This window comes from Petaurus breviceps, unplaced genomic scaffold (genome assembly GCF_028583685.1).
Source record: "Petaurus breviceps papuanus isolate PSGF00001 unplaced genomic scaffold, PetGlider_PUasm1.0 91133, whole genome shotgun sequence".
NCBI lineage: Eukaryota > Metazoa > Chordata > Mammalia > Diprotodontia > Petauridae > Petaurus > Petaurus breviceps.
This window is the reverse complement of record NW_027187419.1, coordinates 70,930,795-70,944,704: the sequence shown is the minus strand read 5'-3', so window position 1 is coordinate 70,944,704 and position 13,910 is coordinate 70,930,795. Positions and strand designations below refer to the sequence as shown.

Sequence of the window (13,910 nt, the reverse complement as noted above, 5' to 3'; positions counted from 1 at the left end):
ACTAGCTTCTCCTGTATCAATTTTTTTCTTTTATCCCTCATTTATATGAGATAATTACTCCTTTTTATCTCTTTCTATACTTTTATTTTGCTAGACTCACCATATCATATTCAGTTCAGCCCAAGCCTTTTTTTCAAGCTGCCCAAATAATGATGACAATTGTCAGAGTACTGCTAATATTTTTACTTATAAGAAGTAAACAACTGGACCTTATAATTGGTCTTTAATGTTTTTACCTTTTATTTCTCTTGGATATTATGTCAAATTTTCCCTCAAGTTCTATTGTTTTTGTCACAAAAACCTGAAAGTCTTTCAGTTGGTTAAAAGTCCATTTTTGCTTCATTCAGGATTATTCTTAACTTTGCTGGGTAAGTTACTCTTGGTAATAACCCCAGCTCTTTTTCTCTAAGGAATATGGTATTCCAAGACGTATAGTTCTTCAACATAGTGGCTGCTAGGTCTTATGTAATCCTTATTGCAATTCCATCATATTCAAATTGTTTTTTTCTTATTGCTTCCACTATTTTCTCTTTAACCTGGGAGCTTTGAAACTTAACAATCATATTCCTGTTAAGTTTTCCTCATGGGATGATCTCTTTCAGGTGGTGATTGCTGGATTTTTTGTTTCTGTTTTGCATTCTTGTTCTAGAACTCCAAGGCAATTTTCTATGATAATTCCTTGTAATGTTGTATCAAGATTCTTTTTCTTTTAAATCATTATTTTCAGGTAGTTTGACTATTCTTATATTATTTCTCCTCAATCTAGATTGGTTGTTTTTCTGATAAGATGTTTCACTTTGTCTTCTATTTTTTTCATTGTTTTTATTTTGTTTTATTATTTCTTGGAGTCTTAGAATGTCATTAACTTTCCTGTGTTCAATTCTAGTTTTCAAGGAATATTTTCTTCCTTAAGGTTCTGATTCTCTATTTCCAGTTGGTTGACTTTTGTTTCATAATTTTCTTGGATTGCTCTTTTTTTTTTTTTCTGATTTTCCCTCAATCTCTCTTATTTGATTTTTAAAGTCCTTTTTTGAGTTCTTCCAAGAACTCTTGTTGTGTTTGGGACCATTTGAAACTTCTTTTTGAAAAAGAAGTAACCCTATCACTCACTCTCTTATGCTTTCTCCTCTGATGGCAATTTCCCAAGGAGCCAGATTTCAAAGCCTTCTAAGACTCCTCCCAATCCAGGTAAATCACAGATAATTCACATGTAAGGACAGAAGAGGTCCAGCTAGATGCTGGAGTCTTTCCCCCAAACTGAACGGAGTATTCCACTGTCTCCTACAAGTCTCTAGCTGAGCCTTGTTGGAGAATAGATAGCTGCCATGCCATCTCAGACTAATTAACCTTCTGCTTTTTGTTTTTCTGCAATGGAATGAGAGATGGTAGGGTTGAGTTCTGTTGAGATTTGGTCTGCAGGCCTGCTACCGAAGTGTGGTGGGTGGTGAGGGAAAGAAAACTGAGAAAACATGTTAAGGGTTGGGGGTTAGCCTTCTCTGCTACTTTTTCAATGAATTGCTAACTTGTTTGCATTCTTCAGATCTGAAGATAGTGGATATTGCTTTGTCTCATGAGGATCAGGAAAAAAAGCTAGCCTTTAATCTTGCTGAATGGAATGAACTAGAAGTCTTACTGATGCCTTAACTGCCTTATGGTCATTTCTCAATCCTCACTCTTCTTGACCTCTCTGCAGTCTTTGACAATGTTACTCACCCTCTTCTCCTTGGCACAATCCTCTCTGCTTTCATGATACTGTTCTTCTACCTGACAGAAGACTACTTTTCTGACTTCTTGGCTAAATCTTCATGAGTGTCACAAACATTAACCATGGGAATTCTTCAAGGATCTAACCTCCATCTTTTTCTCTTCTCCTTTCACACTATTTACTTTGGTATTCTTATAAGGTCCCATGGATTCAATTAACTAAAAGCAGATGATTCTGAGATCAATTTGTCCAGACTTAACACTTCTCTTGACCTACAGTCTAACATCAAAATTTCTTAGCTATCTCAAATTTAATGTCCCATAGACATCCCAAGCTCACTATGTTCAAAACAGTACTTATTTTTCCCTCAATCTTCCAAACTTTCCTAGTACTGCCAAGTACCATCATCCTTTTAATTATCTGGGCTCACAACCTCTTTGTCATTCTCAACTACTCATTCACTCCACCTTGGTAATCCAATGCTAAGATTTTTCAATGCAATCTTCACAATATCTCATACATGTCTCCTCTACATGCACACAGCAGCCATGCTAGCAGCAAGTCTTCATTATCATATAATAGACAACTGTCTTCTGCTTAAACTCCCTGCCTCAAGTTTTTCCTTATCCCAGTACATTCTCTACTCAGAGACACGAGAGTGATCTGACCATGTCAGTTCCCTATGCAATAAATGCCAATGGCTCACTGTTGCCTTTAAGATCAATGATAAATTCTTTATTTGACTTTTAAAGCCCTTCATGACCTGGGCCCTTCCTACCTTTCCAGGTTTCTTAAACCTTATTACCCTCCACATACTCTGAAAGTCAGTTGACACTGGTCTCTATATTGACACAAGGAACTCTATATTTCCCCTATCTAAGCATTTTCAGGGGTTATCCACCATACCTGGTATGCTCTCTTTCCTCATCTTTCCCTCCTGCCTTCCTTCAAATCTCAGCTAAAATTTCGCTTTCTGAAAGATGCTTTCCTAATCCTTGATCATCTTAGGGTCTTCTCTTTAAGACTGTTTCCAATTTATTTTGTATAAATGATGTAAATGAAATGAGTTATCTCTGGGTCGAGAAATTCAGTAACAACATATTTTCTATAGTAATACACTAGTCAGATCCCATGGGGAATAAAACTCTCCATTTTCAAAAATACAAAAGTTTGGTGAACCATTCTAGCCATTAAAGTCATCAGAACTAATAAATGATTTAAGAGAAGCAGGATACACAAATCAGTCATCCAATAAAAAAACATCTGCTATATTTCTCTGCCTTTCAAAGTCATCAGAGCAAGGTTCTTAAATTCTAAATGTCTTACAAATAATGGAACTTTATCTTTAGGATTTATTCCTCCCTCATTAAAAGTCCTATAGCACAATTAATTTCAGTGACAATGAATAAAACTTAATTCTATTTTGAAAATGTCAAATTACCTTTTCAGATAAATGGAAAAACAGAGAGGGGTTACAAAATGAGTGTCGGATATCACTGTTCCACTGGTATTCATTATCTTAGTTTACACTGTTTATTTTTTTTAACAAAAGTCAAAGATGTTGATGACATGTAATAGTTATTCTTCACAATATGCTGACATTTAATTTAGGCTTGGTGATTATAAAATTCTGTGTAAACTTGGGCATGGCTCATATAAACTTTCAAGAACAAGCATAACCTAACACTACAGCTTTTCACATAGAAGGTAAGGGAGAACTGGCGGCGATTTAAAGAAAAACTTTAGGGAGGACATGATAGTAACCTTCAAATTAAAGAGCTGTCACATGAAGAAGGAATAGATTTTGTTCTAGCTGGACCAGAGGGTAGAATGAGGATCACTGAGCCAAAGCTCCAACAAAAATTAACAAATGATGAGTTAAGGAAAAACTTCATAATAAAGAGTTTGCTATAAAAGAGAAAGAGGCTATCTTGGGAGACAGTGGGTTTCCCTTACTTGGAAATCTTCAAGCAAAGGCTAGATGGGAATATCATCATTATCCATTATCGTGATAACAAGCATTTACACAGCTCTTCAAAGTTTGCAAAGCACTTTACAAATAATATCTCCTTTGTCAGCTATTAAATAGAGAAGATTCTTATCTGTGGATGCATTAGACTAGATGGTCCCTTCCAACTCAAATATTTAGAGTATGAACTGTTTTTCCAGTTAGAGATCTTATCTTCACAAGAATCAGTGACGACATCAAATTTCTCTTCTTGCTAAGATTTGTCCTCTATTTTGCCTATTACCCATACATTATGAATTTATAAAAATATCTGGGACCATGGGTTTATTGAATCATTTCTTTATCTGATTTTAGCTTTTCTGAACTTCTAGACCAAGTGAAAATATATCCAAAATAAAACAGACTTTCTAATTTATAATGTGAGGCTTAGGAATAAAAATAATTCACCTAAAAGAAACAATCCAAAAATATTTTCATTTTTACTTACCTTACGTGGTTGGAAATCATATTTCACACAGTGCTGAAATCCTTTGCCTTTTGACTTCAGTGAAGTAACTATTAAACAGTTGCCAACAAAATGAGCAGAATAACCAACACCTTTGCTAGTACGAAAACTGTAAAAAAAAAAAATAGGAATGAGGCATTAAACTGAACAGCATCAACCTCCTACTAAAAGCATACACAAGACTTTGTCATACAGAGTAAAATAGGTATATACTTGCATATAAAACAATGAAATCTAACATGCTAAAACTATTTGGGTTGTTTGGGGTGTGGGTCTGAACTACTGAAAAGCAAGAATTAAAATGTTTTATTATTTAAGTATGCAGAGTAACACAAATTACCAGCTGACAAATACTTACAGAGATCCTGGCCTGACCATCAAAGGTCATTATCCCACCTTAGGATTGTAAAAGAGTAATAGCTGTAAATCACATTTACATAACATTTTAAGTTTTGTGAGCAGCTATACATACATCATCTTAACTGATCCTCACCATAACCCTGTAAATATTACATATGTTATTGCCCTCACTTTATGTTATGTTCTGGGGATTCAAAAGAAAAAAGGTTAAATGATTTTTCCAGTAATGACTGAGCTAGTCAACCAGAAACTCCCCTAAGATTTACCTTATGTAAATCATAAATGTGTAAGCAACTGTTCATTGGAGGAGTTCCCACTCTGGAAGTTCTCTATATCAAGGAAATCATAGCTCCTTTGAAAATTTGCTTATACACAAGGTACAATACAAGATAAGGTGTTGTTGACAAGTTTTTATGAAATGAAATTGAAAGATGAAAAAATGAAATATGAAATGAAAATGAAAAAAATCCCTACAGCTCACATTCTACCTGACTAGAATTTAAGAATTTATACAGATAAAAGTGCAAGATAATTTAAGGAGAGAGAATAAATTAGGAGATCAGGGAAGGCTGCTGATAGGAGTTGGCAAATAAGAGAATTATATGAAAGAGCTTTCTCCATCTGAAGACCTGAGTTCAAATTTTACCTCAAATACTTACTGGATGCTGACAAGTCACTTAACCTCCGTTTGCCTCAGTTTCCTCAAATGTAAAATGAGGAATAAGGGTACCTATCTCACAGAGTTGTTGTAAGGATCAAACGAGACAATACCTGTAAAAAGCAGTTAGCATAAACCTGGCACATAGTTGACACTATAAAAATGCTAATTCCATTTCACATTCCCTTTTTAAAGTGCAACACAAGTCAGGATGGCAGTAATATAATTATTTTTCTTCCAGCTCTGAAATTTTCCTCGGCACCTGGGGCTTTCTCAGCTTGAAACATCTTTTTGCTGTGCTTAGACCCCTTTGTCTCAACTCTAAGTAACTCCCAAGCCTCCAGTTTAGAAAAGGTTACAGGTCAGCCTTCCATCAATCCCCTTCTGGCTCTCCTTCCAAATCCCTGGACTTGGCCTACATTCCTCAGCAGCTATCTCAATCTGGAAGTTCCCTCAGAGCCTGGGGTCTTTTCATCCTGCCATTCTCCCCTTTCTGAGTTTCTATTGGAGCCTCCATTGTACAGCAGAGGCTACACTGGCCATCCTTCATATCCTTCCCAGCTCTGATTCAGACTCTCGGGACCCTTGACATGTCAGGCTAGTAGGTACCTTCTCTTACTGCTCCCTGTCATGTCCCTTTTGTATCCTGCCTTCTCCCATTAGACCATAAATGCTTCAAGGGTAGGCACTGTTTCTTTATGCTTGTATTTGAATCCCCAGAACATAACAGGATTCTTTGTCATGTTGTCGTTCAGTCCTTCAGTCATGTCCCATTTGTGACCCCATAGACCATAACATGCCAGGCCCTTCTATCCACCACTATCTCCTGAAGTCTGTCCAAGCTCATGTTCCTTGTTTCCATGTTACTATTTATCCATCTCATTCTCTGCCATTCCCTTTTCTTTTGCCTTCAATCTTTTCCAGCATAAGGGCTTTTCTAATATGCACTGTCTTCTCATTATATGACCAAAGGATTTAAACTTCAGCTTCAGTATTCCGCCTTCCAGTGAACAGCCTGAAGTAATTTCTCTAAGTATTGACTGATTTAATCTCCTTGTTGTCCAAGGGAACTCTCTAAAGTCTTCTCCAACACCACAATTTTAAAGTAAAGATTCTGCAGCACTGTGCTTTCCTTATAATACAACTCTCACAACCATTCATTGTTACTGGAAAAACTATAGCTTTCACTATATGGACCTTTGTCAGCAAGTTGATGTTTCTGCTTTTTAGTAGGCTGTTCAGATTAGCTATAGCTTTCCTTCCAAAAAGCAAGCATCTTTTAATTTCATGTATGAAGTTACTATCTACAGTGATCTTTGGACCCAATATAAAATCTGACACAGCTTCTACTTCTTCTCCTTCTATTTGCCAGGAAGTGATGAAACAGTTGCCAAGATTTTTTTTTTTAATGCTAAACTTCAAGACAGCTTTTACATCTCCTCTTTCACTTTCATCAAGAGGCTTCTTAATTCTTTACTTTCTGCTATCAAAGTGGTATTGTTTGCATACCTGAGATTGTTGAAATTTCCCCCAGCAACCTTAATTCCAGCTTTTGATTCATCCAGCCTGGAATTCTGTACCTTAATATACTCTACATATAAGTTTAAGGTCACAATATACAACTCTGTCACACTCCTTTTCCAATCTTAAACCAATCAGTTGTCTGATGTTCAGTTCTAACTGTTGCTTCTTGGTCCACATACAGGTTCCTTAGGAGAAAAGTAAGATGATATGGCACTCCCATTTCTTTGAGAACTTGTCCCATTTTGTTGTGATTCACATAGTCAAAGGCTTTAGTGTAGTCAATGAAGCAGAAGTAAATGTTTTTTTCTGGAACTCCCTTGCTTTCTCAATAATACAGTGGATGTTGGCAATTTGGTTTCTAATTCTTCTGCCTCTTCTTAATCTCTTCTGCTTCTGTTAAATCCCTACCATGCTGTCTTTTATCATGTCCATTTTTACATAAAACATTCCCTTGATATCTATGATTTTCTTGAAGAGGTCTCTTGTCTTTCCCATTCTATTATTTTCTTCTATTTCACTGCACTGCTCATTTAAGAGAAATTTCTTCTCTCTCCTTACTATTTTTTGGAATTCTACATTTGGTTGAATATATCTTTCCCTTTTCTTCTTTCTTCAGCTATTTCTAAAGCTTCATCAGACAGCCACTTTGCTTTTTTAAACTTTTTCTTTGGGATGTTTTTTGCTGCTGCTTCCTGTAAAATGTTTCAAAATTCTGTCCATAGTTCTTCAGGTACTCTATCTACCAGATCAAATCCCTTAAACCTATTCACCACCTTCACTTCATATTTATATGGGATATTATTTTTTTTTTACTTTTTAGAGGGCAGGGCAATTAAGTGACTTGCCCAAGGTCACGCAGCTAGTAAGTATTAAGTATATGAGGCCAAATTTGAACTCAGGTCCTCCTGACTCCAGGGCCAGTGCTCTATTCACTGCGCCACCTACCTGCCCCCATATGGGTGGTTTTCCCTACTTTCTTCAAATTAAGGCTAAATTTTGCAATAAGAAAACTCATGATCTGAGACAGTTACAAAGTAATTAAGTACTTAATAAATGCTTGTTTCCTATTAGTTGTAATAATTCCAGTAATGGTATCCAGTCATGATTTCTTTCAAAAGCTAGCTTTTAGAGAGGCAAAATGGCAATTGTGGCCAGAAAGATAGGCCCAGAAGCATAAAGTCCGGGTTCAAGTCCCTTGACACATTTGTTGTATAACCCTGAGCAAGTCACTCAATCTTTCAGGATTAAAAGGCAACTTTCTAAGACTATAAATTGCAAAGAAAATGCCAACCTCAACTTGTACTGGTAGAGCAGCTAGACATAGGAACAATCAAATAACATTAAAAATCAATGCAATTCTCAAAAAAAAAAAAAACCAATGCTATTAGTAGTTAAGCTAGAATTATACTGTTTTAAGTCATGAAAGAGGTAAAACTATAAAGTTATCATACTTATTATATGATATTTTATGGACTAGTTCTGAAGGTTAACTATAAAAAAAAATTCCAAAAACCATTTTCATATGAAAATTCTAGAATGACTGTGTATGTACGCATGTATGTATGTGTGAGTGTGCATGTATGCACATACACAAACACATACATACTCACGCAAATCTGTCACTGGTTCCTGTCTGTTGATCAGGTGGTGAAGAGGTATCTTTTTGACTGTAAACAGAGCCAGATCAGAGTTTCATTCAAAAGGTACTAGTCAGCCCAGCCCTCTACCTTGGTCTGATTTTTTATCATCTGCTGTTGTGTATGTCCTTCATTCTCACAGAGGACTATGACATCAGAGAAAGGATGACATGACTTGCAGCTGACTGATTTGAGTGAGGGAAGGCTGTGCAAGGTCACCAGACTCTCTTTTTCCTTTAGAGTCATCGGGGTCCAGTGACCAGATATTCATCAGAATGACTGGAGATGGCCCAAATGCATTGGGAGACCCTGGCCCTTTTAGGCTAAGGTCTTTTCAGGTTCTCACTTTGAGTGAGATAACACCCATTGAGTGAATAGGCCTCTTTAAGTAGTTACTCAAGGGATGGACCCTTTAATAATTTTTTTTTAACTCCAACTAGAAGGGGAAGACCCTCAGGGTTCCTGACCAAAAGAGAAACAGTTACTATGTAGCTTTTACATTCATTCTGTGCTAGGATGCAGGGACCTATTGTCCAATTTACACATTCAAGTGTGAAGATTTGAGGCTTTATCTCTTTACTTGAGTCAGCACAGCATAACCCAAGAAAGCTCAGCTCTGCTGTTAGCCCTGTTGTGGCTATGTCCATTCTTTCTGCTCTGGGGAGAAAAAGGATGAAGATGGCTACAATCTTATAAATTTCAAGAGGTCACGGAAGTAAGTCACCAGGCAGTCCATGAGAAGAATCCAAATTGGGTTTTGCAGTCAGTCAAACACCAAAGCTCTGTGGGAGTTAGGATAGGGAATCATCCAGTAGCAATGGTTCCCTTGAACATGAACTTAGTGGGATCAATGCTATGTTGAAACTGTAGTAAGTATGAGCCTTCGCTCCCTATCTACAGTCATAGATAGTATGAGGAAAAATGTACCTGGACAGGTGTTGGAGGAAATGTTTATACTTCTGTTCTAGCTATATCTTCAAACTAAATACTCCTGTGCAAAAGCTAATGGATGCTAACTGTTTTAAATGGAACTGGAGAGTTAATTATTGGCTATTAACAAATTATTGGTTATTAACATTGGCTCTATGAACAGAGCAGAATGTGAGCTTAAGTCAGTAGCATTAGATAAAGATACTTCTAACCACTCAGTTACACCCCTAGAAGCCTGGGTGGATAATGTAGTTGACCTGACTATAGCAAAGTAAAGCTAGAAAAATCACTATATGTACATATATTCAAATTCATGTGAAAAAAAATGCAAGGATTTCATTTTTCTCTTCATATCTACTATCTGTATGTATTTGAAGCAGCAAACCATAATGGAAATAGCACGTGATTTTAGTAAGGAGAGTGAAGTTCAAATTCAAGTTACTTAACGTCTGTATAATCCTGGTCAAGTCACTTAACCTCCCTGAGCCTATTACTTCATCTGTAAAATAGGACTAATAATACCTATTTTAAAGGATTGTTGTAACCAATTATTGTAAACAAAGATGTATATAAGTGTGAATTATTCATTTAGCAAAAATGTGTTCTTATAAATGGTCTAAGTAAAACAGACTGTTAAATATATGCTTAGATTTAAATAAGTTACTTACCAATAGAGATAAGGTTTATCCTTATCAACATTGATGTTATTTAATGGATCCATACGAAACCAAGTATTGAGTGTAAACCCATTTTGATAAGGCCACTTTGCTATAGGAGGCAAGGCAATTGCCTACCCCCCCAAAGAAGGAAAGAAAGAAAAAGAAAAAAGAAAAATAGAAAAGTATCAATTAACAATGAAAGGAAATATGTGATAATATGATCAAACATTTCTACATGAGTTGTAACATATTTAATATATTTATTAAAACTGCACAAGAATATGTACCTCTATTATATAGGTGTGTAATTCCACATAAACAATGGCATGTGTAATAATATAGAATACATACCATACAAATAAAATGCAAAAAATACCATCAAATGTTAATTCATTACCTCTGCCATGAAAAAATATTAGGAAATATAATTATGAGGTAAAATTTTTTAAGAAATGATGCTTATGGGTTAGAAATAAAGAGTATTACATCTCTTTGGCATATTGTAGCAATAACCTTTTTTTAAGAGAAGAGGAATAAAAGAATAATGTTAAAAGTCTTCTCTAAAAATGTAAAAAGCAGAAGTTCATCACCTTATACCACCTAATACCAAGGGATCACTAAGTAATCATTTCTTAGAAGGTCAAAGCTTAAGCTCTCCTTGGGGAAACCACATACACACACACACACACACAGACACACACACACACAAGATTTAATCATCGTCCAATGACTTAATCATGTTTCAATCATGTTTATGGTTCAATGGTAATGATTTACAGTTTCAGAAGTGGAAGGAGAGAGGAGAAGAGTGAATAGTGTGGATTATGTATTTGAGTAATGAGGAAAATTGTAGGGAGGGGTCAGAGAAGAAGAAGTGAAGTGAACTTTGGGTGAGACTATCCAGAAATAATGTTCCTTGAAAGTAAAGCTCCAAAGGCTGAAGTTCTACCAGGGACTGGTCTCTGGTGGGGGCATGTAGGTGGTAAGTAGGAGGTTGTAGGGTTACAAGAGAAGAGACAGTTACATATCATATTCCACGTTGATATAAATAATGGTGGCAATTTCATTCTCCAAATCTGGTTTGCATAAACCAGAAAAAAAAAATAATTAGAATAAAAGCCCTAATTCTTAAGCAATTAAATTTTTGTTAAAGTATTATACAAATCACATACTGAGGAATGTCTTGCTTCAATTATCAGTCTACATGCTAATTATATAAAATTCTTATCAACAAAGCAAAGCCTGATAAAATTTCTCTAAAGGGAATAATAACATCCCATATTATTTTCCATGAATGTAAAAATGAGAAGGAAAAACATTTATTGACCACAAAATACCATAATCTGATAGGATCAAAACATTATTTAACAAATATCTACAGCTGGTTAAGATATCAAAGTTGCCCAAATGACAGCAAAATTCCTGAGAAAAATCAAAATCAGTTTAAAATGTAATGAGGAAATATCTAAGAAAATAAATAAAATAAAATAAAACCGAGATAAACTCATAATTTCTAAGTCAATATGCAGTCTGCAAAGATCCATTTCTATTTGATCTATTTCTATATCCACTGGCTTAGAGGATAGATAAGAAATTTGACACAGAAACTGGATATATAGTAGCTAAAACTATGCTAATTACATGTTTCACCAAAGAAATTCTTTACATTGGGGCGGCTAGGTGGCACAGTGTGTAAGAGTGCCGGCCCCAGAGTCGGGAGGACCCAGGATCAGTTCCGGCCTCTGATACTTAACACCCATACAAAAAAAAACTGACCGTGTAACCTTGGGCAAGTTACTTAACCCCAATTGCTTTTTAAAAAAAATTTCTTTTTAAAGAAATTCCTTACATGCAAAATTATTAATGAAACCCTATATTATTTTCCTGTATTTACAACTATCGTATAGGAGATTTTCACATATTTGCTGAATGCTCATTTCACCATTTGATTAATGATAAACTTCAAAATTTTTTAAATTATGAGCTCCAGAAGATTCATCTTAGGTTGACCCAGATAGCTAGAAACATCAAAATGTCTATAATGACTATTATAACTTCTTCAACATAAGAATACTAGAATTGAACAAAAAGTTTTTTGCCCAACAAATTTTGTGTTGGTCACTACAAAAACATAGTATTTTATCAGTCACTCCAATGAAGTCTAGAACATTGCTAAATGAAGTTTATCACTTGAAAGTATACATTCTTATACAGTTTCTAAATTATTTCATACTTCTGTTTGTCTTCTTAACATATTGAAAGTAGGGATCATGCTTACATTTTGTATAATTTTAGGATTTAATAGTTTCTCAAAAGTACTTACAGAATTTGAATGAACTGAAAAGATATGTTCTTTTCTAAAGCAGGATAAAGTTCTTTACATTTTAAACATATATATAAAAAAGAATAATTCTCTTTCTACCAGTCTGATGGTTCTTTCTCAGTCTCCTCATTATTTTCTTCCTACCCTCTAAGAATAAGAGTCTTTCCAAGGAAATATCCCAGGCCATCTTCTTTGTCCCTCTAAGCTTTTTACCTGGCAATCCTATAGGTTAAATTACCATTTCTACACAGATAACTTCAAAATCTATGTAAATTCTAATTGCTCCTCTGAGTTAAGGTACCCCATTTACAGATCCCTGTTAGACAAGTCTACCCCCTGCTGTCTACAAGAAGACTAGACTTGGTTTATCCAAAAGTGAATTTATAATACCCACCATTTAAACTTGATTCTCCTTCCAAACTCCCCTTTTCTATGAATACACCACAGCCTGATGAGACCTTGGCAATGAACAAAAACTTATTTCTTAAGCAAGTACTATGTGCAAAGAGTAATACTAGGTGCAGAGGAATACATATAGAAAAGACAGTTCTTTCTCTCAAGGAGCTAACATTTTAATGGAGAGGTACAATATATAGGAAATTTCAGATGCAAGTCAGACAGAAAAGCACCATAATACATACCGTGTTTCCCTGATAATAAGACCTATCCCGAAAATAAGCCCTCCCCTTACTGTGTAAGATTCCTCTAAAATAAGCCCTCCCCCGAAAATAAGTCCTATTGAGATTGCTACTGTAGTGAAGGTGATCCCCTGAGCTACGCCGCGCTCCAAGCTGCATCCAATCAGAGCTGCAGCAGTGAGCGCGTCATCCTGTTCTTCCCCAGTGATTTGCTTATTGAATAAAGGTACTTTTTTTGTTCATATTTACCTGTTTATTAAAATTGCTGTCAATGTTCATTAAAATAAGCCCTCCCCTGAAAATAAGCCCTCTAGCGTTTTTCTGTCCAAAAAAAAAATAATAAGACAGCGTCTTATTATCGGGGAAACACGGTAGGACAGAGAGGCAAAACAAATGGCAATATATGTTCTTTAATAATTTTCCATTAATAAAATTATAGTGTTGGATCACTTGACAGTGCCAAAGCCTTTTGTGGCAGGAACTTTTTTTGGTCTTTGGTAGTTTCAGATGTTGAGGAGGCACAAACTATATACAACACCTGGAGAAATTGCCACGTCATATAGTTTTATAAGGGTTGAGTTCCTGGACTAGAGCACTACAGACCAGGCTTGAAGCAGTACTGGTGATATTGGGGTAATACTTCCCAAATTTCTTGGGTTTACATGCCTGGTAGTGGTATTTGGTCAGGGTTATTGTTAGTGACAATGAATATTACAGATCCCTTCTCCACAAGGTTTGCTCCCTTGATGATGGCTTTGAGGAATGGGCTGGAAGAAGGGTCTATATTTTGGAGAATACTGCTTTCTCCAGAGTCCTGGGTTCTCTTACCAGTACCTGAGGGAGGATGATGGTTGAGGTGGTTTGATTGGCCAGTCACATGCTATCTACTGACTCTTTTTCTTTACTGTCTCATTTTCAAGATGATTTATTATATCAAGCTAGATTGGCCTGCCTAAAGATAAAGATTAAAGACAAGGTACTAAGATGCCTGTTGTTCCCGTG

General features: G+C 35.7%; 1 protein-coding gene across 3 annotated transcripts in view; it reads right to left on the bottom strand.

Annotated features, from left to right (window-relative positions):
• NBEA (neurobeachin) overlaps positions 1–13,910 on the bottom strand; it is an 809,664-nt gene that overhangs the window by 670,120 nt on the left and 125,634 nt on the right. For all 3 annotated transcript variants that reach the window (XM_069079971.1, XM_069079972.1, XM_069079973.1), the window contains exons 5-6: positions 9,957–10,078; positions 4,162–4,288 (exon numbers count right to left, since the gene is read on the bottom strand). In XM_069079971.1, coding sequence (XP_068936072.1) covers positions 4,162–4,288; positions 9,957–10,078 — 249 coding nt within the window. The remainder of the gene's footprint in view (positions 1–4,161; positions 4,289–9,956; positions 10,079–13,910) is intronic.